The sequence below is a fragment of the Acomys russatus genome, chromosome 2 (assembly GCF_903995435.1).
Source record: "Acomys russatus chromosome 2, mAcoRus1.1, whole genome shotgun sequence".
Classification (NCBI taxonomy): domain Eukaryota; kingdom Metazoa; phylum Chordata; class Mammalia; order Rodentia; family Muridae; genus Acomys; species Acomys russatus.
In genome coordinates, this window is record NC_067138.1 from 101,282,410 (window position 1) to 101,308,835 (window position 26,426).

At 44.7% G+C, this 26,426-nt stretch overlaps 1 protein-coding gene across 4 annotated transcripts in view; it reads left to right on the forward strand.

Moving 5' to 3' along the window:
- The window catches only part of Fggy (FGGY carbohydrate kinase domain containing), a 364,828-nt gene that overhangs the window by 262,277 nt on the left and 76,125 nt on the right, over window positions 1–26,426 (forward strand). For all 4 annotated transcript variants that reach the window (XM_051164348.1, XM_051164353.1, XM_051164357.1 and 1 more), the window contains 3 exons: window positions 8,437–8,511; window positions 14,586–14,706; window positions 19,956–20,050. In XM_051164348.1, coding sequence (XP_051020305.1) covers window positions 8,437–8,511; window positions 14,586–14,706; window positions 19,956–20,050 — 291 coding nt within the window. The remainder of the gene's footprint in view (window positions 1–8,436; window positions 8,512–14,585; window positions 14,707–19,955; window positions 20,051–26,426) is intronic.

The following is a 26,426-nucleotide window of genomic DNA, read 5'->3' on the forward strand; positions in this document are numbered from 1 at the left end:
TGCGGGAAGTTGAGTGTTGGTCCAAGGGCTATTCAAAGTCAGCAAAGAAGCTCTGCAGGGGCTTAGCTGGTGCCTGGAGGTTTCGAAAAGTCCCAGAGCCCAGCCAGAGACACTGCAGTAAAGACCTTGATGTCTGTTATCAGGGACTCATTTGAGAAATTGCAGGAACTCAGAAAAAGCCGGTAACTCATGCCTTGTTGAGTTAGGGACATATTTGATGGAGCTGGAAGCTCCTGAGCCAATCAAATCTGTTTGTGAATGACTCATACTGTCTTGGAATAACCTTACACATGCCTTAACATGCTAATTTTGTTGTTAGTTAACAGTTTTACTTAGGTATTTTTACATATATTTTTATTTAGAAAAAAAACAAAACCTGTGACAAATATTAATATCCTCAGTATTATTGGACTGGCTTTCAGATGGTCTGTTACTTTCTGAGGTGATTGCTTTATGGTGATTTTCAGTAGGGCCCATATTTTAGGAGGCTGATGCTCCAGGCCCTGTGGTTGCTGTTATGCTTATAGCCTTGCCAGTCTTCACAATACCCCTTTGAGCTAATACTGACAATTTAAACAAGTAGAGAAACTGAGGATTGAGCAATATAAGCAGTTTATCCACTGTAGAAAATATTATAATTGTAATTTGAACCCATTCGATTCAAATTTGTATCATAGCCGTCCTTTTTTAATATATTGATTTATTTGTTTACTTAATCAGTATTTTTGGGTTTTGCTTTATTTTATTTTATTTATTTATTTTTGTTTTTAAATAGTGAGTGATTCTCAGTCTTCTTAAGGCTGTGACCATTTAATACGATTCCTCATGTTGTGGTAACGTCCAGCCATAAATTTTTTCACTGTTACTTCATTAACTGTAGTTTTGCTACTGTTGTGAATTGCAGTATAAACATCTGTGGTTTTCAATGATCTTAGATGACACCCCAACGGGACCGTGACCCACATGTTGAGAAACACTGCTTATAACCCTTCCTTTTTCCTATGTATACTTAACATCAAATAAAGCCAGAAACAGCCTAAGGGTGGGCCCCTCTAGCCGTGTGCCTGACAAAGGTCTGAGGGGCTATCCTGTGGAGCCGCTGCAGTGGTCCAGGAGAGAAACACCGGCAAGAACTAAGGACTGACAACCAAAAACTGGGAACCAGGCTGACGTGAGAGTGGAGACAGGGATAGCCCGCAGCATGCAGGGGCCAGAGCACTGGTACAGAGCAGATGTGTTGCAGGTGCACATCAGAATGCCCCCCACTGAGCCTCAGAAGGAGCAAAGTGCCAGTGTGTCACATCACACTGTGGCATAAGGTCACTGAATGTGTGTTTACTGTACCGTGAATTTAACAGTGTATACACTTATTATCTTACAGGTCCATAGCTCGGAAGTCTGGGTTGCCCCTCCCCCCATGGTTTTCCTGTTCTAGTTTTCATGTGGCCAAAAGCTGAGGCTCCTATTAGAAAGCTCTGGGTAAAATATACTTTCCATCCCTTTCAGATTGTCGCTGAATTTATTTCCATTGGAGGTAAAACTAAGACCCCTGGTTTCCCCATGGGCAGCCGGGATTCCTACTCAGCTTCTAGAAGCTTCCTGCATTCTTAGGCTCATTGCCTTCTGCCTATACCCTCAAAACCAGCAAGACTGGGCAGATCCATCTCATATTTTGAGATTTCCTGTTTTCATTTCTGCCTCCTGCCCTCTTCCCTCTGCCCTCTGCCCTCTGCCCTCTGCCCTCTGCCCTCTGCTCCTCTTTCTCATCTTTTCACGGGTTCTTCTGCTTTTCAGTGTCCACGTGATAAATCAGGGTAACCACTCCCCTTTAAGGTCAGCTAGCCAGTAACTGATCACTTCCGGCAAGTCTCTATAGCTGAGTATAGATTAGTGTATGCATAAACAGAGGACAGAATCTTTCTAATTCCTCCTCCCATGCCATGGTTGCACATTTGTCTTCCGTTCCCAGGTCTGCGTGGGGTTTGAGCAGTGTAAAGACCCCCACAGTTACTGAGTCTTCCTAGGCTTCTGGCTGTCTAGTCTCTAGTCCCTCTTATCTCCTGCGTGGCCTCTACAGGGCTTTCTCCGCTCTCCCTCACCAACTCCCATCAAGATCCAGTGACCTAGAACATCTGCCTTGCCTTTGACAATTTTCAGAGACCCTTAGAGGAGTGTTTCCTACAGCACTTTTGGTAGCTGACATGTGTAATGATTTTTATTCCTCTAACGATTTGGGAGGAAAATGTAACTAAATTGCTATTATTACTAAATTACCAGTTCTTGTCGTAAACACACATTGAAGTTTTGAATTTTAGACTATTTGAATGTATCTAATAGGATATTTTAGGGATAGTACCCAGGTTCAAATTTGAATTTCATTTAGGGATCATTAATACTTTACATATATAGCCTAAAGATAATTTTATACTATATTTGTAATAATTTTTTCATCAAACAGGTGTGTGATATGGAAGTGTCTATTTGTGGTTTAATATAAGAGCTCAAGTTTCAAATTTTGATACGGATTAGGCTCACATATAGAGCTCTTTTTGATATACTTATTAATCTGAATTATTTTGGGACCCTACGGACTTATAATTAATACTGCTAACACTTAGGACATTTATCCCTTCAATTAGTGCCAATTTAGAACCCAAGAATTTTAGGTCCTTGCTAAAACGCAGATTGTCGGCCCACACTGAAGGTTCAGTAAATCTGAGTAGAGCCCCAGAGCCAGGGTGGTGAAGAGATGTGTGCAGGCGTGGACTGTCACTGAACCATGCCGTGCTGAGGCTAGCATCCAAGCTAAGGGCGTAGCCTCTGCCTTTACCTTTTATAACAGAAATGGAAATGGTAAAGGGTAATGGCTAGGTTTTGCTAGGTCCTTGCAAGCACATCCCGCATTGTCCTACACCTGGGTGCTCTTCAGGGACCGATTGCCTCTCTGCATTCCCAGAAGGCTCTGCACAGGTAGCATTGCGATGCTGGGACTGACCACAGCATTCCTTCTGCTTGGGGCTCTCCACATACCCCACATCCTAGAGCGACTGTAGCCTGCTGAAGGACAGGCTTTAGTTCTGTATCGCAGGAGGATCAGACCTTTAATACAAATCCAAGTAAAGAAAGTGAACCTGTACTAGTAGCTGCAAAGAAAATGCACCTTTAATAAGTTTGTTGTCTGTATAGACGATACCATAGGAGTTGGGGGGTGTGCGGTATATATAGCTTTTATAGACCTAGTACAGCTTACCAATAAATAAGGAAATTTCAGATGTGACCTCCTATCCTCAAAACACAGTTACTCTAGCCCTGTCTTGGAGATGAAAAAATAAAATGCAGAGCCCGCACATTCATATGTGGCTACACACCCAGTTAGAAGAAGTCTGGAAATGTAAACCCAGATGTCCTCCTGTGAATCGTATGCTCTTTCTTTCTTTCTTTCTTTCTTTCTTTCTTTCTTTCTTTCTTTCTTTTACTTTTTAAAATTAATTTATTCATATTACATCTCAATTGTTATCCCTTCCCTTGTATCCTCCCATTCCTCCTTCCCTCCCACTTTCCCCTTACTCCCCTCCCCTATGACTGTGACTGAGGGGGACCTCTTCCCCCTGTATATGCTCATAGGGTATCAAGTCTCTTCTTGGTAGCCTGCTATCCTTCCTCTGAGTGCCACCAGGCCTCCCCATCCAGGGGACGTGGTCAAATATTGGGCCCTAGAGTTCATGTCAAAGTCAGTTTCCGCTCTCCACTCAATTGTGGAGAATGTCCTGTCCCTTGGCTTGATCTAAGTAGAGGTTCGATGCTTACTGCATATATTGTCCTTGGTTGGTGTAGTAGTTTGAGCAGATCCTCCTGGGTCCAGATCATGATATTCTTCTTGTAGGTTTCTAGGACCCTCTGGATCCTTCTATTTCCCCATTCTCCCATACTTCTCTCGCCTACAGTGCCAATAGGATGTGCTCAGCCATGTTCATAGCAGCCTTATTCATAACAGCCAGAACATGGAAACAGCCTAAGTGTCCCTCAGTAGAAGAGTGGATAAAGAAACTGTGGTACATATACACTATGGAATACTACTCAGCTATTAAAAACAAGGAATTCCCGAAATTTGTGGACAAATGGATTGAACTAGAAATGATCATAATGAGTGAGTTAACCCAGAAGCAGAAAGAGTCAAATGGTATATACTCACTTATATCTGGACACTAGCCCAGACACTAGCCACACATGAAGGTCTTCCCTTACCAGGAAAGTGGAACAGAGGGGAGGACTTCCTATTTCTACTCATGTTCATTTACTGCACAGGGAAAACCACATTTAGGCAGTCTTCTGTGCCTATAAGCTAGGAAGTTTACTAGTTGTTGGCATGCTTTTCAGACATCGTACTTAGGCACAATTCTAAATATTAACTAAGTACTTTTCTCTTACAGTTCCCCTTTTACACAAGAGCCAGAAGAAATAAAATGTGCATGCTATGGCAAGTCTCCCCGGGGCTTCCCCGTACACTTGACTGTCTCGCCTCAGCATTGGGAATTGGCACACGCATATTTATAAACACGCCCCTCCCACTTGTGCTTCCTTTCAGCTTCCTCTTATCAGCAGAACCAGTCAGCTTTCAGAGGAGTCATCCAGCTCTTCTGCCTGTGCCAGCTTTAGAAGCCACTACCAATGCACACATACACACACACACACACACACACACAGGACATCTCCTCACTCCTAGGCACTCACATTCCACAGCAATTCCCTCTCAGGCTTGCTCATCCTCTCGAGTAGTCCACACGGCAGACAGTCCATAGCAAGTCTCACCTTGGACTGAGAGAGTGAACGGGACTCGTGGCCAGCTGCCCCTCTGTTGTCTCCCTGTGCCTATCACGTGAGATGCCGAGGAAGTCAGGCCTCTGGTCACAGGATCTCTGATTCAGGCACAGACGGCTTTCATCAAGTCTCACTCGAGCCGCAGCCCCGGTCTTTTCTGATGTGCCACGCCTCCTGCATCACAACACTGTGTGCAGTAAAGCCCTCCGGGCACTCCTTCCCAAGGAGGGTCTTGTTTTCCCTGTCAGAAGAGCTATGTGCATTTTATGTGTTCCCTCTTTTGCTGTGGCTACTGTCAATGATTCTCAAGAGTAAATTTTAGTGCCGTTGATTACCTCGGTCTTACTTTTTCAAGGGAAAATGTCCCTTTTCTCTGGAGGGCACTACAGATGTACAGAGGGCCATGAAATATTTTTGCTCAAATGCTAATGCTTTTTGGAAGCTCTGATGTATATCTGCTAGGTATTAAAAAATTAAATACAACTATGTCTATCTTTTATGTCTTCAGGTTTTTAATAATTGAGAAAGATATCAGGACCAGCTATATTATCCACATTATAATATAAAAAACTAAATTATCTAATGATTATAGATAAGAAAATCCTTCTGATATACAAAAATGGACCCCATACTCTATACGCCATCACAAAATATCTGAATTTGGTCTTCTAGACTCACCTGGGGTTCATCTTTGCAGAGGATCATGACCTGATCCACTTCCAATTGCTGTCCAAAGGAAGGCAACCAACTGACCTGGCTCCAGAAGGAAGCCCTACGGTGCAGCCCAGTCAGCTGCCCTGCTAGATGAGGAGCAGAGAGTGTGCAAGTGTGCACATACCTCTCACCAGGGATCAGAACCCAGGCTGCTCCGTGCTGTGTGTAGGTGACTCACCCTGTGCATTCACTGGAGGTAGCATGTGGTGAGGCTGGCATCTAGTTCATCCAGGGTGGCTTACCTTTATATACACAGGGACTTTTGTGAGCTCCTGGAACCTGCTTTTTTCCAGTCTCATAAGAAACATTCCTAGGGTAAGGAAGAGCAAGTGTGGGAACTTGGGAACATCAATTAAGTTACTCAGCATGTTTTGTTTTGTTTTGTTTTTACTTCCTCTTTCTTTGAGGCTATGGAGCAAATATCCTCTCTTCCCTTTGAGTATTTAAGGAAACAAGCAGTAAATGTCCAACTATTGCTGTACGAGGATTAGACATCAGGAGAAAGAACAACATTTAGAAAAAGAAAAGGACCTTTGAGTAGCTGCTTGCTCAAACAGAAATCGTTCACGTTATGGGTTTGGGAAGAAGGGTCTCAGAATCCCTTTCTGGTCTGTCCTTTAGCCTTTCCATCTTCCTGTGTGTCGAAGTCAAAGACACAGTTCTTACCTGGTGGCTCAGTTGTCAGCGAAGCATAAGCCAAGCTAAGGATAATGGATGCAGAATTCAGAACAGCGGGAGCCTGGCAGGTTCCATGAGGAAAGCAAGCACCCCAGGAAGACATAGTGGGCAGACTGCATCTTTCTCTAGTGCCATTCTAGCAAGGAGAAGTTGGACGAAGTTTTTTGTTTGGTTGGTTGTTTGGGGATGTTCTGGGAGTGGAGGATGTTGGTTTGTTTTGATTTTTTTTTTTTTTTTTGAGATATTGTTCCAGTTATACAGAATTCACTAGATAGATTACACTAACCTTGAATTCTTTTTTTTTTTTTGACATAATTATTTTATTTTATTTTTAAAATTTATTATGATTTATTCACATTATGACGGGATTGTTATCCCCTTGCTCTTATCTTCCCATTCCCCCTCCCTCCCTCTTCTGCCCTATTCCCCTCCTCTAGACGTCTGACAGAAGGGCGCCTCCTCCCCCACCATATGACCACAGCCTATTTGGTCTCATGTGGATAGCCTGCTTCCCCTTCCTCTGTGTGCCCACAGGGCCTCTCCGCCAAGGGGAAGTGATCAAATCAGGGGCACCAGAGTTCATGTCAGAGGCAGTCCCTGCTCTCCACACAGCTGTGGAGAATGAGTTGTCCATTGGCTACATCTGAGCCAGGGGGTCTAGGTTTACTGCATGCATTGTCCTTGCTTGGTGCAACAGTTTGGGCAGGCCCCACCTGAGTTCAGATCTGCAGGTTTTGATGGTCTCCTTGTGGGGCTCCTGAACCCTCTGGGTCCTTCTAGCCCCCCATACTTCCACACCACGCTCAGCGCTCCACTCAGAGTCCTTGAATTCTTAATTCTTATGCCTCAGTTTCTCTTCCTGGTGCTAGGTTTTAACAGGGAGTGACGTGATCAGGCTTTCACAGAAGAGTAATCATACCAACACCACTGTAGAGAAAAGTTAGAAATAAGCAAAAAGGGGCACAGCCATGGCCTGAATTAAGGGAGTGTAGAGCAAAGAAGACAGAAGCAGGTGTATTTTAGACATTTGGGAAACAACGAAGAGATGCCATGATCATCCCACAGTGATGCCTATGCCCTGCAGTAGAATGCCCAGGCCAGAGGGGAATCTGGAGAGAGTAACCAAATAGGCCTGGAATGGAAAGCCAGGGGTGTTTGGCAGACCACTCTCCATAGTTTTCTTGTTGACTGCATATCCATACCCTCTGTAGCTCAACAGTGCTCAGACCTCACAACCCATGTTACATAAATTAATTTTGTAGTACGAAAATCTAAAGTGAGGCCCAGCGAGATGTTTCACTGGGAATGGGCACTTGCTGCCCAGGCTGACGACCTGAGTCAGATTCTCAGGCCTAGCTGGGCCAAAGGAGAAAACCAGCTTCCGGAAGTTGTCTTGGGACACATGTAAACACACAAATGCACATAGATAGATCAGTTGCTCTTTTTCTAAAGGGAAGAAAGACTTGGAGAAGACATCAGCCAGTGCCCACTCTAAAGATCCCGTGAGAACAGTGACACAGAGAGATGTGAGGGGGAGACTGAGAACAAGCTGATGGCACCGCACCCAGCATCCTCTCAGCTCACAGGGCGTCCACATCCAGCATCCAGTCAACTCACAGGGCGTCCGTACCCAGCATCCACTCCTCTCTGGACTCTCAGAGAGACTAACCTGCTCATCTGCTTCTGATTTATTTTAATGGGATTCCCCTGCAAACCATAGATTCTAAATTATCCCTCAGTAGGTAGACCACCTGTAGGAGACTTATTATTTGCCCAGAGTAACCCCTGGGTACTGTTACACAGTTTCTAACAGAAGCTAAATTCACAGTCATCTACAGTCAAATGCCAACTGTTTACATTTTTATTTCTTATAAATCACAGAAGATATTTATTTATAACATTTTAATAACATTTAATTTTATGTTAAAAATATGAAGTACAATCTTATGAGATGTTTGTTTGTTTGTTTTAAATTTTGGTTTGGTTCAATCCAAGGATAAAAAAAATTTTGGTATAGGAGAGGTATATTTTTTCCCCAAGTCTGAAGTTTAAACAATTTAGTAAGCATTCCACATTCAGCTCACAAAAAGTGGGAGGGAAGGATTTGCGTATGAAGCTGTTACAGCCAGAAAGCACATCTGAGCATGCTCTCGGTCCCTGGGAGTTACGTCTAACTACGGCAGCTGCTTATGGCCTCTCATTCTTCCCTTGTCTTCTTCACTGTAGGTCACTGGATTGACACTGTCTCAGGACCTTGATGATCTTGCCATCCTCTACCTGGCCACTGTTCAAGCCATTGCCGTAAGATGCTTTATGACATTTAAAACACACGTGTGTGCGTGCACACAACACACACACACACACACAAATAACTTTGTGCTGTCAATATGTTCTGAGCCACAAGATCCCTGGGATGCACCCTAATGCTCTTGTGGCAGCTTCCTAATTATAAGAGAGCTTGCCACAAAGAGATGTTGGCCTGTGCAGACAGCAATGCTAAGTGTTCTCACCCACATGAACGGTAAACTCACAGAACTGAAAGCCAAAGGAAAGGAAAGTCCTTGTGCGTCATGCTTGTCATTTGCCTGATGTCTTCTAAGTTCAATACAAGCAGCTTCCAAGTCCACGTGCAGTTGGGAAGCTGCTGTCAGGGATGTTTGCTTTTCCACAATACATAATATTGTCCGCTGTACAGAAGAATTCATTGTAAGGTTCCTTTACATTGCAAGCCTTCATAGAAACATTTTGGTCTGGGGTAGTTAGGGATTTTTATGATGGGTTAAAATGATTAAGGCAAGAAGGCAGGATTCAGGTCTGAAATGTGAGGCTGAACCCTAGCTGCTCGGACACCACCTATGTATTCTTCATGTGTGGCAGTGTTCTACACAGGCTGCCAGAGGGTTCTCAGACCCTGAGGTGACACAAGAGTCAGCATGTGCACCTGGACCAGAAAGTGCATTTGCAGGAGTGGGTCATGACATTCAGCCTCTTAGAGTATGTCTGTACCCCACAAGTGAGTCAGTGGTTTCCTTAACTTTGGAAAGAGATGGGAAATCTTCACAAAGGGAAAAATGAGCTTACTAAATTTGGATTTGTACTGTTATAACCCTTAAACTCATGATTCATTGTTATTATTTAGATTTATGTATATGCATGTATGCTACATGTTTGGGTACCAGGAGAAGGCATTGGCCTTAGGGATGTAGTGAAGGGTGGTTGTGGATGCCCAGTGTGGGTCTAGGACGTGAACTCATGTCTTCTTAGAGATCAGCACACGTTCTTACCCACTGGAGCATGCTTATTGTTGATTATTATTATTATTATTATTATTATTATTATTATTATTATTATTATTATTATTATTATTATTATTATTATGTGCTAAGGGTTCTGAGGGTGCTAAGGATTGAACCGGGAGCCTTACCCACTGAAGCAAGCACCCTACCTCTGAGTCTAGCTCCATCCCTAAACGAATAATTTTGTTTTGCTTATTAATTCTATGACATATGTGATATTCACTATTTTTTTAATCAGTAGCTGTTCTTATATTCTTACTTTTAAATATATACATGCATATTTATTCATATTACCAGTACAAGTGCTCTGATAGTACTCATGCTTCCCAAGGTGTCACATATGTGTAGAGAACAGAGCTCCCCATCACTACAGCACCCTCCCTTGTGCAGAGCTACTGCAGAGGCATATAGGGCCTGCCCACTGAACCACACGGCCCCCTGTTTCCCTTAAGCAACTTCCCTCTTGACTTAATGCTTTGGCCTGTTCAGTCAAACCAATCAAACTACTTTCTACATGGAAACTACAAGCAAACAAATGGAAGACACAGACAAACAAAAATCCAGACAGTTCTGACATCTATCAATGGAGAAAGTGAGCAGAATATAAATCCTGAAACATGGTGACCACTAGTGAAGACACACGGCTCTCCTGTTCTAAGACGAAGAGGATCGCATCATCCTATCAGTGCGGAACAGGGTTCGGAGGTGCTTGTCACAGTCTAGGCTCTGCACTAAATAGCTATGCCGCCGTCCCATTTAGCCACATGTACTGCTACTATGGTCCTCACTCTGCTGACTAGAATCCTAAACCTTAGTATAGTAAATTAACCTGTTCAGTGCCATGTAGTTGTATATGGCAGACCCACAGTTTATAAAATAAAACTTAGATATAAGAAGTATTGAGGAAATTTTAATTTTTGGGTTGTGAATGTAATTGTATGAAGAGGCTTGCAAGAGGCTTAATCACTTCCATTGAAATGAATAGTTCTGGAAAACTAGATTTGCATGATGCTCACACCTTGTGAGCAAATGCTAAGAAGTGGACATGAAAGACCAAACTAAACAGGAGAGGCCAAGGATATGACCCCATAGGGGTAAGGACTGTGACTCTTCAGGGGACCCCCAGTTCCATGCCAGGCATCATGGTGCTTTGCCTGTCCAGGCCTTAAGACTGCATCCCTGAGCAGGATGTGGTGGGACATGCCCCTGATCCCAGCACTCTAGGAGGCAGAGGCAGGCTGATCTCTGTGAATTCAAGGCCAGCCTGGTCTACAAAATGAGTCTACAGCAGCCAAGGCTACACAGAGAACCCTTGTTTCAAAACAAAAACAAAAACAAAACAAAACAAAAATAAAAAAAGCCAAGAGACTTGCCTTTCCACTTGGGATGAAGGCAGGCTCTTTGCCAGGGTCTTACAGCTAGTGCACACTAGCTGGAGTGAGAGCCTTTGTTCATCTCAACGCAAACTCCTTCTCTCTCCACTTGGTCATGGAGTGCTTTTCTTTGATCTTTTCATAAAAGCTGCATGAATGAAATAAGTTTTCAGGCATTCCCAGAGCAGCTTTTACTTAACACATCAGAAAACATCATTCATTTGGCCTGGAATCTTTCTCACAGGGTACTCTTCCTGGTAAGAACATTGCAGCAGGAAGCCCAGGAATGCAAAAGAAGATTAAACTCAATAATGCATGCAGGAGAGGAGGCGGAGAGAACCAGCTATGTTTTCTCAAGTAACACGCATTTGGGAAATCAATCTTGCATTTAATCGGCCATACATACATTTAAAGCAATCCCATTTTTTCTCTCTATTATCTTAATGACCTTTATAATTCCATGCAGGGAAGACATTTTAAGACAGATTTCCTGATAAGGCTTTATTATAGAGTCAATTAAACTTGGGAGGGGTACCATCTGTTTGAAAAAGTATCTGAGTGTACTGATTTTCTAGGCAAAAATGTGCATTTTAATGAAGCATTTTGATAACAGATATTTTCCCCATCATGTACAGCTTGGGAAAAAAATTGTTTTCTTCTTCCTGAATATATAGCCTTAGCACCTATTTGTTATTGGAAAGTTAAGCAGCCTCCTCTCTATATTAATATCCATGGTTGGCACTCCATAGCCATGGAATGAAACAAGAGAGAGAAAAGTTAGCTCAGGACTACAGGAAACCACTCCATGCAGTGAAGTTCCCTCTCGTGCCTGGCTTCTTTGAAAGACCCGTCAACCACTCAGTTCATCCACAGCCTGTCTGTCTGCAATTCTCTTTTCACATTAGACCCTTAAGAAGTACTATTTGCATTTGAAGTCTTTAGATTTGCATTTGGTTCTGAGTCCCCTTGCAGTCACCTAATTTTAATTTAAATTTCTCCATGAAAACATTTTTTCCAGAAAGGTGAGCACCGAAGCATTTTCACACAAAGTCCTTTGGTGAGCATTTTAAGAGGGTGGGTCTTCACAACGTGGAGTGTGCAACACTAAAGGGAAGCCCCCCCTCCCCCCGCAAAGAGCTGCCAGAGTGGGAAAAGAGAGACAGGCTGTCACAGCGCTGAAGGGAGTGCCTCTCCTTCAGACCCTTACTTACTTTCCCAGTGATGGGCTTCCCAATGACCCCAGTCATAGACCTGCTAATCACACAGTCCAAGTGTGGTTAACAATCGTCAGTTTTCTAGTTTCTCTTAAAGTCGAGATGACATTGACATGTGCAGCAGAGTGCCTAGTGAGCCTCATAGCCAGAAGAGCTCCATTGTAAGCCCTTCCATGGGCCCGCAGCTGTGAGCTGGTAAGGGCCATGCTGCTGTGTGATGCCTTTGTCCCAGGCCATACCTTTTATTTCTTTTCATTTGCCATTTTTAACAATCCACACTCAAATAGTTGAATGCGATAGTATATGTCCCATTAGTAAATGAGAATTGAGTCTTGGGTTGGGCTGGTGAGATAGGTGAACTGTGCATAGATGAGGTCGGGCTTCTTGATCTCAACCCTAGCTCGTGCCTGCCTCTGTGTAGATTCCTGTCTTCAGAATAGATCACAGCGGCCTAGAACCAGCAGCCTCCAGTAATCCACAATGGACTTATGATCATGTGTTAACCTCCTAAAATTATGCATAGTTTGTTCTGTGGGTGACCTTTTTCTAGGGTTCATGATCCCCCCAAAACGAAAGAAAGAACACCTAGAGAGAATGACCAACTCTCACTAGGCAAGGAATCATCTTGAATGCTACAACGTTTCATTTTGAAGGCCCAAGTTTTACTAAATTCATATTTGCACCCAATTCATGGGCAGCTTCAACAAACTCTAAGGCTTTTCTGCTGTGACTGCTGGACTTTTGCTCCTGGCTGCCCCAGAGCCTCATCACTTACTGTAAACGATGACGTCATGTCCTGTAGGCACAGATTACCCTCTGACAGATCCCTCCTTTGAAGGACTCTCATGATGAGGGAAGATGCCCTGTAGACAACCTCACTGAGGGACACTTCCCTTTGCTGTGCCCTGCCCCTCAGGGCCTGAGAATTGGGCTGTATGCTGAGAAGTCCCCAAAGCGTGTTTCTTACCTGGGCCTGTAATTCCTCCTGCCCTCTATATATGCATCAGGCACCAACTTCCCAATGACATTTGCACTTTTACTAAAAACTATGCTATTGGCTGATTTCTGTTCTCCACCCCCATCTCTCCTTGACAGCTTCACCATTCATTGGAACGCTCGGACCTTCCAGATCTTTAGCCTGTTATGTCCTCTGACTTCCTCCCCCACCTACCCAGCAATTCACTCTCATTCTCACCCCCACTGCTTTTCCATCTCCCCAAACCCTTTAGTCTCTAACCCTCCAGAGACGTCTCTCTCTACTGAAAATACTCTCCCTGTTTCACTTCAGGGTCACCTCTTAACAAATGGCTGCCTTATTAAAGCCATATCATAGTTCATCTTAAAAAAAAACACCAACATCCCCAAATAAATTAGGAATTTTAAGCTTCTAGTTTTTGAATACCCACCAATATAATCACATCTATTTAAATAACCAAACACAAATTATAAGTTATATATTAATATTGACTGTGATAGCTGTCTCCACAAACCATAGCAGAGTTACTGCGTAAAGAGTAAATCCAGCAAGGTGAAATGTGGGTAACTCTTTTCAAGAACACAGTACGGCAGAAGGCATGAGCTCTGAGCTCTCTGTATCATCCTGCCTCACTAAGGATTGGCTGGGAATGGATGCTGGTCCAGAAGCCTCATTACGAAAACATAGGTAAAGGGCAGATTTAGTCCTGTTAGTTCCTTGATAGCCAAAGACTTTGCATCCTTCCATGATTCTGTTGCTGGAAGTTTTTATTTCGGATTGTGTACTTTAATGCATTCGTACTTGCATAAAGTCTCATGTATATAACTGACTGGCCAAACATGAGCTAAGCAAGGACACCAATAGACATAGCAGAGTGCACAAGGAAAGTCCACAAGGCCTCAGCCTTACATGGAGAACAGGCAATTAAGTAATACTGGGAGCAGGAGAAGAAGTCTTCCCTAGGGACGAGCACATCAGCCAGTTAGTTATTCAATATCAAACGGTCAGCACTGAAAACATACACAAAACACGCATTATACAGATGGAGCAGATTTTATGTCTGTGTATACATATATACAAAGACACATCACATCATGTGTACAAACATATGCATTTAACAACAATTAATAAAAAAGAGACTTAATTTGAAAGAGCAAGGAGGAGTACATCAGAAGGTTTGAAGGGAGAGATGATGTAATTATATTCTAATCAATAAAAAAGAAATAAAAAGTAAACAAACTAGCCATGATAAGAGCCTGGCTGTTTCACTTGGTGTTGTATTAATCCTGAGAAGCAAATGTTGACTGCAGAGGTTTGGAGTCAGGCAGGCCTATGATAGATCTCCCTGTGTGAACCAGCTGTGTGGTTACAGGCAACATGACTTTGGAGCCTCAGGTCTCTAGGATGGCCGTGCAGAGTTCTGGGTGCCAAGCCAAGCTCACACGCCGAATACACGTGTCTCTGATCACTTGCCATCACTGCCATCCTGACATTTTCCTCTGTTTTCTCCTTTAAGTTTGGGACTCGCTTCATCATTGAGGCCATGGAGGCAGCGGGCCACTCTCTCAGTACCCTCTTCCTATGTGGAGGCCTAAGCAAGAACCCCCTTTTTGTGCAGATGCATGCTGACATTACTGGTAAGCCTGGGGCAGGGTGTGGGGGATGACTGTGTGTTGTCAGCAAAGGAATGTGGCAGCTTAAAGGCGTGCTGAGGATAGGGGCCATTGGTGGTAGGGACCGAAGGTAACTACATAATCTTTGTCCTCAGGATTAGGAAAAGGACTCAAATATGTCCAATTACTCAATAAGACACCAAGACTGGCAAGGACAGATCTTAATTCAAGGAGCATTTACCCATCTTTTCTGAATAAGTTTTAATGAAGCATTGTGGAAAGCACTGAAGATACAGAAATGAAGAAAAATGACCTGGGCTCCATGGAGCTCAAGGTCTCCCCAGAAAGGCAAACAGCAAACAGACACAATAAATACCGTGCAACAAGATATCTGAGTGAGAAAAAGCATTGTGGGCACTGTGCTCAGTTTTGGACTGTGCAGGACAGGGTGAGTGATTAGACTGCCTGAAAAAGGAATGCAGATCCCAAATGCCATGGACAAGGTCAGGCTACGGAATGGGTTTATAATCCCAAGGGGCCCCAGATGCTGACATCCTTCTCAGGGCCTAAGAATCAGGATTTTAATCATAAAGTTCTACACTAAGAACTTGTGGTGGACATTGAGGGTGGGCGACAGTGGCATACTGGCATCTGAGAAGAGCCCAGGGCTCCAGGAAAGGCTGTCTGGGAGAACGCCTGTCAGCGTACAAACCCTGACCTAGACTCCTGTCTCTCTGGGCCTGTACCCTCACCGTTCTTGCATCTTCTCCCCAAGGGTCTCCTGGAGTCTAGTGCTCCCTCCAGTACCCACTCCTGGGTACCTAGGTACCAGGTATGAGCATAAGACAAGGGCAGGGAAATAGGGGAGCACGGTGCCAGCTGCAAGTTCATGCCTGACAGAAGCCTGCCTTACCCTGGCCTCCCTTCCTCAGGACTCCACCTACTGTGCTCCTTACACAGCAAGTAGGTTGGTACCTGAGCTCATCCTGCTTCAGACCATGCAGATATGGGACCTTCATCCACATCCCAATCTCAGTTGATCCCTGCACATAAAGTAGATGGAACTAAATGGAATACCTATTCCTACCTTACAGCTAAGTAGACCGAGGCACAAGTCAGGGGATCACTTACAAAAGCATGTAGTATTAAAGGTAGATCTAGAATGTGGGAAAGCATGGGCTTTGCTCCCCTTAGCCAAGTGCCTAGGCTGTTGGTAGGACTCGTACTGCAATCACTGCTGAAATTAGAAAGTAGACTGCAGTGAAGTTAAGCAAACTGAGGGCAGGAGAGGTAAGTTCTCTTGATTTCCCTAAATCGGGCACCCAGGTAGAAACAGGGTCAGGCTGTGACTCTGCTGTTGATCCAGGTCCGATGTTACTTTTTGGCGATGCCTGCCCTGTTTCTAAGGCTCGTGAAACCCGCCGAAGTGGACCACAAAGACTGAAGTAGACAGAACTGAAAGCCGAATCAGCTGGGTGGTTCAGATAAGAGACAGGTCTGGAATCTACTCTGTGATTTTCCACTTTATAGCCATTGTTTCGCCAAAGCCACAACCCACCAGGATGAAGGCAGAAGGGTAGAAGCCAGCTCTGGTGAAAGGAATAGGAAAAAGAGGGCCCTTAATCGGGGTTGCCGGGTGTGACCCGGGCACAGCCTGGGCACCAAAGCTTCAGCCTTTGTGAAAATGGGTCATCCACTAGTCATGTGTCCCTAAGCGTCAAAAGCCAGGGAATGCCACTTTGCCACAAGCACTGCCTTGGGGATTGCTGTCCTCTGGGCTGATGAATGGAAGGCTGTCAGTGGCTGTTTGGGTTCAGATTGCAATTGGACCCTTTGTCTCTTAACTACTGGCCAGTTACAGTTGTGGACAAAGAGACCTTTTCTTTGCCTAAAATTTCTCTACTCATGGGTGCCAAAGGATGGCAAAGTGCATCTGCCTTCAAATGCCTCGGCTTCTGCTAAACTCATTAATGCATCCGATAAAATAGCTGACATTCCTAGCAAAGCCTCCCTCTTCCTGCCTTCACCCAGGCCTCAGAGAGAGGAATGCATTTTTGACTGTCCTGTAAGAGAAGACTGTGGAAAGGTGAGGCCCTTGGTACATTTAAGTACTGCAATTGCTCTGCTTTCCCTGGGCAGAACAATCTAAAACAAAGCACAAGCATGGTAGGAAATTCTCAGACGTAAGTGTGGGGAAAAAACACAGAGCAGAGTAGCGAAAGAATCAGCTGTCTGATCTAGGGGAAGTTACTTTATTTGTGGGAGCCTTGGATCCCACCTCTGAAAAAACAAAATATAAAAAACAGCAATGTTGTCACCTCCCTCATGTAGATCACTGTGAGGAACGGATGCTCAGGAGCTTGAGTTCCAGGCTCCTGCTTAGCCCTCGGTGAGTGACCCTAGCCTGTTGCTTCACTTCATCCATCAAAAGGAGAAGACATGGTGGAGAAAAAGACAGTTTAAAACAACTCTATAAGCAATTTAGGCCAGGCTAGGAAAAGCTGGTTTCATGAAGGCAGGAAATATGGACTGCACCAGCTAAGGACGTAACATGGGCTTGAGAGAGAGGCACTTCCTGTACCCTTGGCCACCTAACTGTGAGTTCTAAAAACAGTTTACATGTACCAAATCACCGTAGGTTTTCCTGCAGACTTGGGACTAAATGTTCCATCTTCTAAATTGTACTTTAAAAAAAAAAAAAAGCTGGCTGTTTCTCTAAGGTTTCCTTCTTCCTGTCTCACCATTCTGACCTTTAGTTCTTTTTTTTTTTTTTCACTCGCAAATACTTCTTGGGTACCCAGCCTGTCAAATGCTGAACTTGATTTGACAATACAAAGAACAAGGCGTCTCCAAGAAGTTTGTTACCAATAAGCAAAGCTTCCATTGTCTTCTGACCAATGTGTAGAAAAGCAGAATCCAGAGCCAGAGGTCAGAGGTGACAGGGCCAGACAAGGAAGGGAAGCTTCCTCAAACTTGGCCAACTTGAATAAAGGGTTTGTTTACGGAAGTGTGGATGACCTAGGCAACCAGAGAGACCCCTTATAGCTGCGAACCTATTTCCATTCCCTAGGCTTAGGGGTTAGGGTCTGGAAGCACCTGGCCTGAGACAGAAGCTTAGTTCAGATTTAGCCAGAGGCCGTTTGCAAATGAGAAGGCAGAGGCATGGAGTGTGTCTGTTGCAGATCAGCTGAAGATAAATAGTGCTCAGAAGGCTAGCCTCTAAAAAAAACATTCTCGGTCACTAGGAGGCCTGGGTGGCATGTACTGTGTGGCCTGGTGTCCGTCCTTGCCCTCAGGACACCTGATGAGACCTGCTCTATTCCTTCCCGTAGCTCTCCTCTCCAGCTCCCATGAACTCCATGCAGAACCCCTATTTACCACCAATGTTGAGTCTAAGAGTAAAAGCTCCCATGTCTCCAGGGCTTCGCATAGACCAGGAACCGTAGTGAGCGCTGGCTGAGTGCTCTGTCCCAGCCCACATAGTGCACCTGTGCCCCGAGCCCCATTCCTATTTGGTTCTGTTTCCTGGCTGTCTGTAAAGGGGGTACAGTGACAGCCGACCTAACCTGGGAGAGGTAGGTGAGTTAGCAACCGAGCCTAGGAGAGGTAGTAAGAGAGCTGCAGACTTTGTCCAAAGGAAGCATTTCTGCCTTCACTTTCCAAATAGGGTATAAGTGGATTCCAGCTTACCTTCAGATATTTATTTCGCTCTCGTGTCCACTGAGTCAGCCACTGGCCTTGAGGTAACCAGGGCTGAAAGAGTTGAAGAGATTGTTAAGGACTCCAAAGGACGGGAAACCCAGAAACTGGGAAGAAGCCAGGCCTGAGCGTCTCAGATGTGTCACTCCACCTGATGGCTTAGTGGCACAGCCAGAGGGAAGAAGCCAGGCCTGAGCGTCTCAGATCTGTCACTCCACCTGATGGCTTAGTGAAACAGCCAGAGGCAGGCCATGTTATAATTCCTCAGGTTCTCTGAGATGTCAGCAGGATTCTGTATCCTGGCTGTCTTTCTGGGGGGTTGGCAGGAGCTGACCTAAGCTGGAGGAAGGTAGGAAAGTTAGCAAGTGGGCCTCCCTAGGAGAGTCAGGGAGAGAGATGCAGCCTTTGTCTCAAGGAAGCTTTCTGCCATAGAACTTTCTTCTGTGGCACTTCCCTGTCACCCGTTGCTTAGAAAATCAAGCACCCGTCTTGTGAATGTAGGTGGAAATTTACCCCCATCTTTCAGATGCAAAACCTGAGGTACAAAGAGCGATGAGGATCCTAACTTAGGATCACACCATGACATTAATGAAGAAGCTGATGCATCGATCATCTTAAGAATCCGGAACAGCATGTGAAATAAACCCACAAAGATCTTCAATCTTGGGCACTTATCATGTAGGAGGCTTCTTTGCACCTGGTGGATCCCTAGTTGCCTTCAAATGCCTATTTCAGTCTTCATGTCCTCTGTGTCAGCCACTGGCACAGTGACTCTTTCTCTCATCATTTAGTTGATGACCGAGGCCTTGCCCTCAATGTCAGAGACATGGTAGTAGACAGAATGGAGCGCCTGGCCTCAGGGAATGCCAGTTTTGCAGGGCAAGGCACAAGACAACCCAAGTAGGGAAGGACACATGGTAGAAACGTAGGGAGGAGTCCAGGAGCAAGCAAGGAAGGCTGAAATTGCCTCAACATTTTTAACACAGTGACCAAGGAGAGCTGAGGTTGTATTTACACTGCGGTGAAGAGGCAATTACTTGGGCATCTGGAAAGCCCCTGAAACCTACTCAAGAAATAGCAAGGAAAGTGGCAGGTAGGAAGAGAGGCTACATGCTAGAAGAAGGCCTTGCCATGGTATGTAAGGATTATGGCTTGTGTTGGGAGGTAGGGAGCCCCTGGAGATGAGTACATATGAGGCAGAGAACCAGCCCCTCCATGGCCTATATCCATCCTTCCATCTGAGTCTTGAATAATAGGGTACAGCCTGCTTCATTTCAGCCCTCACTCCTCACTAGGCCCATAGGAGCATGCCATAGAGTTAGAGGGAAGCCAGAGACCTGGGTGCCAAGGTCACACAGGTTGCTAGATGTGGTATTGGCTACCTTGGGGCTCATGGCCAGCAGGCACAAGGCAGAGAAATTCCCCCAGAACCCAGAATCCCAAGCACTGAGGTCTTCAGGTAGGCAGGAGGTTTTGCTGCTTTGACATCAGGTACTTTGCCTCTGGAGATGCTCGCTGGCTCCCCACAGCCCTGGCCCTGCTCACTAACCAAGGTGTGACTTTGTCCTGTGCAGGCATGCCTGTGGTCCTGTCGCAAGAGGTGGAGTCTGTCCTCGTGGGTGCTGCTATTCTGGGTGCCTGTGCCTCCGGGGACTTCCCTTCTGTGCAGGTATGTCAGGATCCATGGGTGGCTGTGGTCCCTGCCCTGTCTGAGGCTGTCTGTCCTCTTGACAGCAACTCCCAGCTTGCACAACACACCCAGGCTATAATGAGGAAATGATAGGCGCAGCCAGAGGCTTGCATGCACCGCAGCCTCTGACGTAGGCACTGCAGCCTCTGACGTAGGCACTGTAGCCTCTGACGTAGGCACCGCAGCCTCTGACGCAGGCACCACAGCCTCGGACGCAGGCACCGCAGCCTCGGACGCAGGCACCGCAGCCTCGGACGCAGGCACCGAAGCCTCGGACGCAGGCACCGCAGCCTCGGACGCAGGCATCACAGCCTGTGACGTAGGCACCGCAGCCTCTGACGGAGGCACTGCAGCCTCCCTTTGGCTTCACCTCTGTTCCCGTGAACTATTCTGCTTTTCTTTCCTTTAAAAGGAGCGCCTCGGTTACTTAGCCCTAGTTTCCCCTTGGCCAGTTTTCTTTGATGAAGTGAAGCAGGCAATGCTCAAAGCACTGCTTTTCCACCTGTGTGTGCTTCGGAGCTCATGCTGGTTTCAGCCACATCACTTTCCAAGTGCTTTTGAAGCCTCTGTCAAGAGGAAACACAAAAGAGAGTGTTGGTTTTAAAAGACAAAGAATTAAGAGTAAAATAAGGAACAAAATGTAGGAAGCCAGAACCAGTTAGGCATTGAGTACATGGTTTTTGTCTGAGATTCCTGGCAGCCAAGACAAAAACAGAATGCATGATAAATTGCACAATTCTTATTTTCAAAAAGAGGAAACATCCTAGTTTCTGGTAAAAGACAGGCTTTTCCTGCTGTGAAATTACAAAAGACATTGTAGATGCTTGAAGTTATGAAAGGCCCTGAGCATTAAAATGTTACAAAAATCCTTTAAAAATGAGTATGAGGTAGAGGCTATGATGACAGGTTCTGGACTAAACTACCTGGGTTCCAGTTCTGGCCTCCCTGCATGTGAGCACAGAGGACTCCACTTGTATTCCCCTGACTCTAACAGTGGCCAGGAGCTGGCTTGTGTATGCTTCGTACGTGACAGTTGAGCTTAGGTGATCCCTACCACAGCTGTCGTATCCCCATTTTATAAATGAGGAAGTTAGGCAATCTTCCTCTCCCTTGTATCCTTTTATCTTGCGAGGTCTGTGCTTGCGGCTTTGGTGCTCATCTTGGGCTGATGAGTTTTGTAAAGCAGATATTAACCACAGGAGAGGACATTGGGGCTGCGGAGCCATCCTGAGAGATCACTTACTCTCAGCCAGACATGAAACAGCCAGAAGTGTGCGAAGCAAGTCAGATACCCAGGTACCCGCTGAGAATCGGAGAGTTTAACCACTTGCCAACATGCCCCAAAGTTAAGGTGAAGAGCCAAGTGTTTTACTAGCACCCCAATAATTAGCATTCAACCTGCTGTGCCTGTCTGGTGTGGCAGGGACTGTGCTAGTTTCTTTAGGAAAGCTTTTCTAATGCGTAAAATACTCCTTCATGTGCCATAAGAGAGAACCAGAAAATTTGCAAGAGTTAGACCATAGAAACTTCTAGATGCAGATGCCCATTTCCAGTGTCCATGTTCTCTGAAAGGTGGCACATGGCACCTTTTACAACAGTGACTAAAAAACATCCTGCCTAAGGCCTCGAATGTGCTCACAGACCCATCTGAGCTTTGACAGAAGTCTTTAAACAGAGGTGGCACCACTGAATTGTCTGTATTTTCTTTGTTTCCTAGTCCACTCAAAAACAGGTTGAAAATACAGAGACACTGTCTCCAGAAAGGGAGCCTCTGGCTGAGAAAGGCCTAAACTCCTACCTGCCGCGGTTTTTTAGACCAAACCCGTGTGATCTTGACTGTAGTCTCACTTGGATATAGGAATGTCACCCATCATCTTCCCTGCTTACTTCGTTTTTAAAATGTGTAAGGATGGAGCTGGATGTGTGGCTCGGTGGCCAAAAGCACTTTATTGCCCTTCCAGAGGACCTGGGTTCAATTCCAGGCACGTTAGGAGACTCACTACCACCCGCACGCACCTCCAGTACCAGGGAGCCCACTGCCATCTCTGGCTTCTGAGAGCGCACAGGTCGTGTATATGCCTACACATATGCACTCACAGATACATAGAAAACAAAAATTAGTTACTTAGCCGATAGGAAATAATGTGCGCACCTAATTGCCAGGTACGACTGACTGGGGAGGTAAAGGGCCTTTGAAAGCTCAGGTCTGTGGAAGCAGCAGCATTTCAGTCATCGCGTCTGGAGCTGCTTAGAAACGTAAATACATATCCTCGTCATTATCCATATTGCTTCAAAGAAACAGCAAGTAGTAGTCCCCAGGCCTGGGCCCAGCTTAGGCTCCGCAAGGTGAACTGAAATGGACTTCCTTCCAGTACTGCTCAGCCTAAACTTCAGCACAATCTTTTCTTAGGATTTCCAAGATCCACCATGCTTCCCACTATAACTCAGAGAGATGAGTGCTTTCTGCCAGCTGCTTGGCTTCTGCGGCAGTTATGGTGGGTGGGTTTTATTTGGATAGGCTGATTACCATAAACACTACCAGGAGTGCCTCCTTCGGATAAAGGAAAGGCTTGGGATGTGGATTGTAGGAGACATGGATCAGAAACTTACAGAAGGGGCTGATATGCGCTTAGAGGAAAGACAGCTCCGTTTCTTGAGCCCATGAATTTCTTCAGCCATGGGTAGAGCTTGTCCCTTCCTTTGCCAGCGTCGATGGACCAAAGTGGAGCCATAGCAATGGTTCTACTCAAAGCTGTTGCAAACTTCTACATGCCACAAGTCTGAGGTGACTTGATCAGCCAGAGGGAAAAGACAGTGGGTATTAGAGAGCGGCTGAGCGCAGGTTCCATTGCTGTGCAAATCCTGACGGTTCTTTTCCCAATCCTCCTTGCTCCTTTTTCCACTCTTAGATTTGTCTTCAAGGTTTCTGGACCTTTCCTACACTCCCATGTCTTCTCACTGTTCTCTTTTTACATGAGGGACTCAAGAGTAAAAGATGAACTAATGCGCTGTCCTTCCAGATGGCTGCACTAAGACCGTGCCTTCCTTCTGGAAAGGCGTACCATCTATGTGTGTGTCTGCAGCCTCATGCTGTGCAGCCAGGACGCAGGCTGGCTGCTCTTGGAGTCAGTGTCAGGTTGTTCTACTCCTGAACGGACAAGTAGAAGGGAGTCTTCATCCCTCCTCTTATTGGTATGTGTGAAATCTGTATGGTCTCGGCCTATGAAGTTTCCAGCTAATCCGCTCCCTGCCTTTGTGTCACTGAACTACAAAATAATCTCCTCTATTTCTGGGGAAACACAAAACACATCATTTGAAGTTGGTAACAATGTTAGTACTATGGAAATTTAATATACAAATGTGTGTGTCTGTGTCCATGAAATCACCAGTCTGTTTACATTTTTCTTAGCATAGACGGAGATAAAATAAGAAGCTAGCTTCAGGAAGTCATGAAACAAAAAGGCAATCATATAGTGGACACAGACACAAAGTGCCTGTCCACTGACTTCCTTCAGACCTCCTGCAGGGCTCTTTAACTTTCTATAATTTCTTTTTTATCTTAAGAAGCAAGTTTTGTTCCACAAGCGTTCCGTCCCCAGTACTATTTACCTTGAACTGCTTTCTCCCTTCCCCATTTTCCCCTCCAAAGCCATGGACTGGAGATTCCAAGGCAAACTCAAGCAGAAGGGACAGTGACATGTGGCCCAGAAGCACTCACAGCCCTTGTAAAGGGAGTGCTGGCGTGAGGAAAAGGACCCCATTCCTCAGAAGCTGCTCCTCCACACACCATTTGAGGGGTGCCTCTGTCAGCCATTGTCTGCACTGAGCTGCCATTACCTCCCTGATGAACACCTCCCTGCAGAGAATGTTACTGAGCCCCTCTATAGTGTGTATCTACAGCACAGACTGCCCTCACTGAGGATAGCAGTCCACCCCAGCCAGTGTTTACCTAAGGTCCTTCTTGCTTCTGAACCCCGCCTCCCTCCCAATCTTTTGCATAAAATTCACCTCATTTAGAGTGACTATTTGAACTATGATGCACTTCAAAGCCTTTGGTTGTGTATGCAACATATCTCCTGTTTGCTTTGGGGAGGAGGGGCTCGGCCTGCTGTGATTTGAACCCTATTGACCTTTCTACCACCATAAACGCCAGCTCATCAGTTTATAAAGCAACATTTTACCTCAACTTCTGGAGGTTTGGAAAGGCTGAGTGCAAGAGATGTTCAGGAGTATGAAACATCCTTTTTGGGGGGGGGCATTCAATCTTAATTTTCAGACCACACCACAACGCTGCCAACCCATTTCTGAAATACGACCAACAAATCAAGCTTCTTGAGGAAAAATTAGAAATTCTAGTTGAGGAATATAAAGAGAGAAATATAAAAATGCTGATTTTATTACCTTAAAAGTATATTATCAATTCTAATTAATTAATATGTTATTCCTTTCTATTGTAATTAGGATCACTTTACAGTATGTTCATACAATAAATATTGTGTTATAGTCTCCCTCCCCCGCACCTAAGAACATGGGTAAACGTTTCAGTCATTTCTTCTGGTTGTATAACCTGCTGCCCCCTGGTATATACCATACTGATTCCGCTGGACCGCAGCTGTGCTGGGTGTTGCAGTGAATGCTTCAAATAACATCTCTGTAGCTAATTTTTCATTCAGAGCTTAAGTTATCACAGTCGAAGTATAAAACAGATTGTGGAGGTAGGTAAAATTTCAGTCAAAAATTTCTGCTAAATTTTTAGGATCTTTTATACACCATAGCATTTTCTACACTCTCCAATAATGCCTGAAAATTCCAGGTTCGTGTTTCTTGTGAATTAAAGCCCCATTTATCTCTCATGCTCAGGCATCTCATAATCTGATTCCTTTCACATATGGTCCTGATAACAGCGTTTTTAGTAGACATTTGCCCTTTCCTGCTTACGTATATGTCTCTGGAGATATGAGACACTGGGTTGTAATTAGATAGATTCAGATTAAGTGTTCTTAGTGTGTATGCTTCCCAGCATGCCAATGCTTACAAAAAGTCAACAGAAAGCTGTGCAACGATAGTTAACAGTTTCAAGAAAAATTAAATTGGGAATGTTGGTCCTAATACATGTTAGTTGCCAATAGCTTTTTAACAATGCTTTATCCTTTTATAAAAATCTCTCCTTCCTAAAGGAACAGAAACAAATTAGCTATCAGTCTCCTGGTTTCAATCCAGTTTTTAGAATAGCACCCTGGGTGTAAAAGTCAAAATATTTATCTCAAATTTAGAATTCTATTTTTAAAAATAAAAAGACACATAACATCTGACTCTCCTGTTCCTTGCAGGCCTGTTGCTTTCCATCTGTTAGTGTTCTTAGCATTACAGAGACAGCCTTGCAGGTTTTAACAGGGCCCACTGTGCAGATGAACACTCTGATCAGCACAGTGGCCACCAACCCGTCTCTCGGGGAAGCAGTAGATTTCAAGATGGAAGGCTGCTTAGCTGCCTTTTACAGGCAGTACAGCGCTGAGGAAATCACTCCTTGGTCAATCGTCAAACATAGAGAGATTAAAGCAGACGAGTATCCTGTCCTGCTGAGGAATATTGTCATGTTTTAGGTATTCGCTTCTGACCATAATCCACCTATTGGCTTTTTCTAGAGATGAATAGAAAACACATCAAGGCCTTTACATATAAGAAAGTTTTATAGGGGCTGCAGAGACGGCTCAGAGGTTAAGAGCACTGATTGTTCTGGAGGTCCTGAGTTCAATTCCTAGCAACCACATGGTGGCTCACAACCATCTGTAATGTGAACTGATGTCTTCTTCTGACCTGCAGGTGTACATGCAGGCAGAGCACTGTATACATAACAAATAAAAGACTTGGTCTATGAGGGCTGAACAGATGGCTCAAGTGGTTAAGAGCATTACCTTCTCTCGCAGAGGAACTCGGTTTGGTCCCCACAATCCACATGATGGCTGAGAGCGATCTGTGACTTCAGTTCCAGAGGGGCTGATGTCCCCCTCCAGGCTCTGGAGAAACTAGCAAGACACATGGTATAGGCATACATGCAGGCAAAACACCCATGCACACAAAATTAAAATGGGAGAAAATTCATATAGTGACTATATATATATATATATATATATATATATATATATATATATATATATATATAATTTTCATTAATGAAATTTTAAGGATCAGGTTTTTATTAAGTTAACCATGGCCAAATATCCACAGTCCTTAAAAACATAGGATTACAGACTTGATTTTATTTGAAGCATTATTTGATACCAGTACAACCTTTGCTCTCTCTCACACATACACACAAATGCTTTTATATCTATATTATATCACATATTATTAT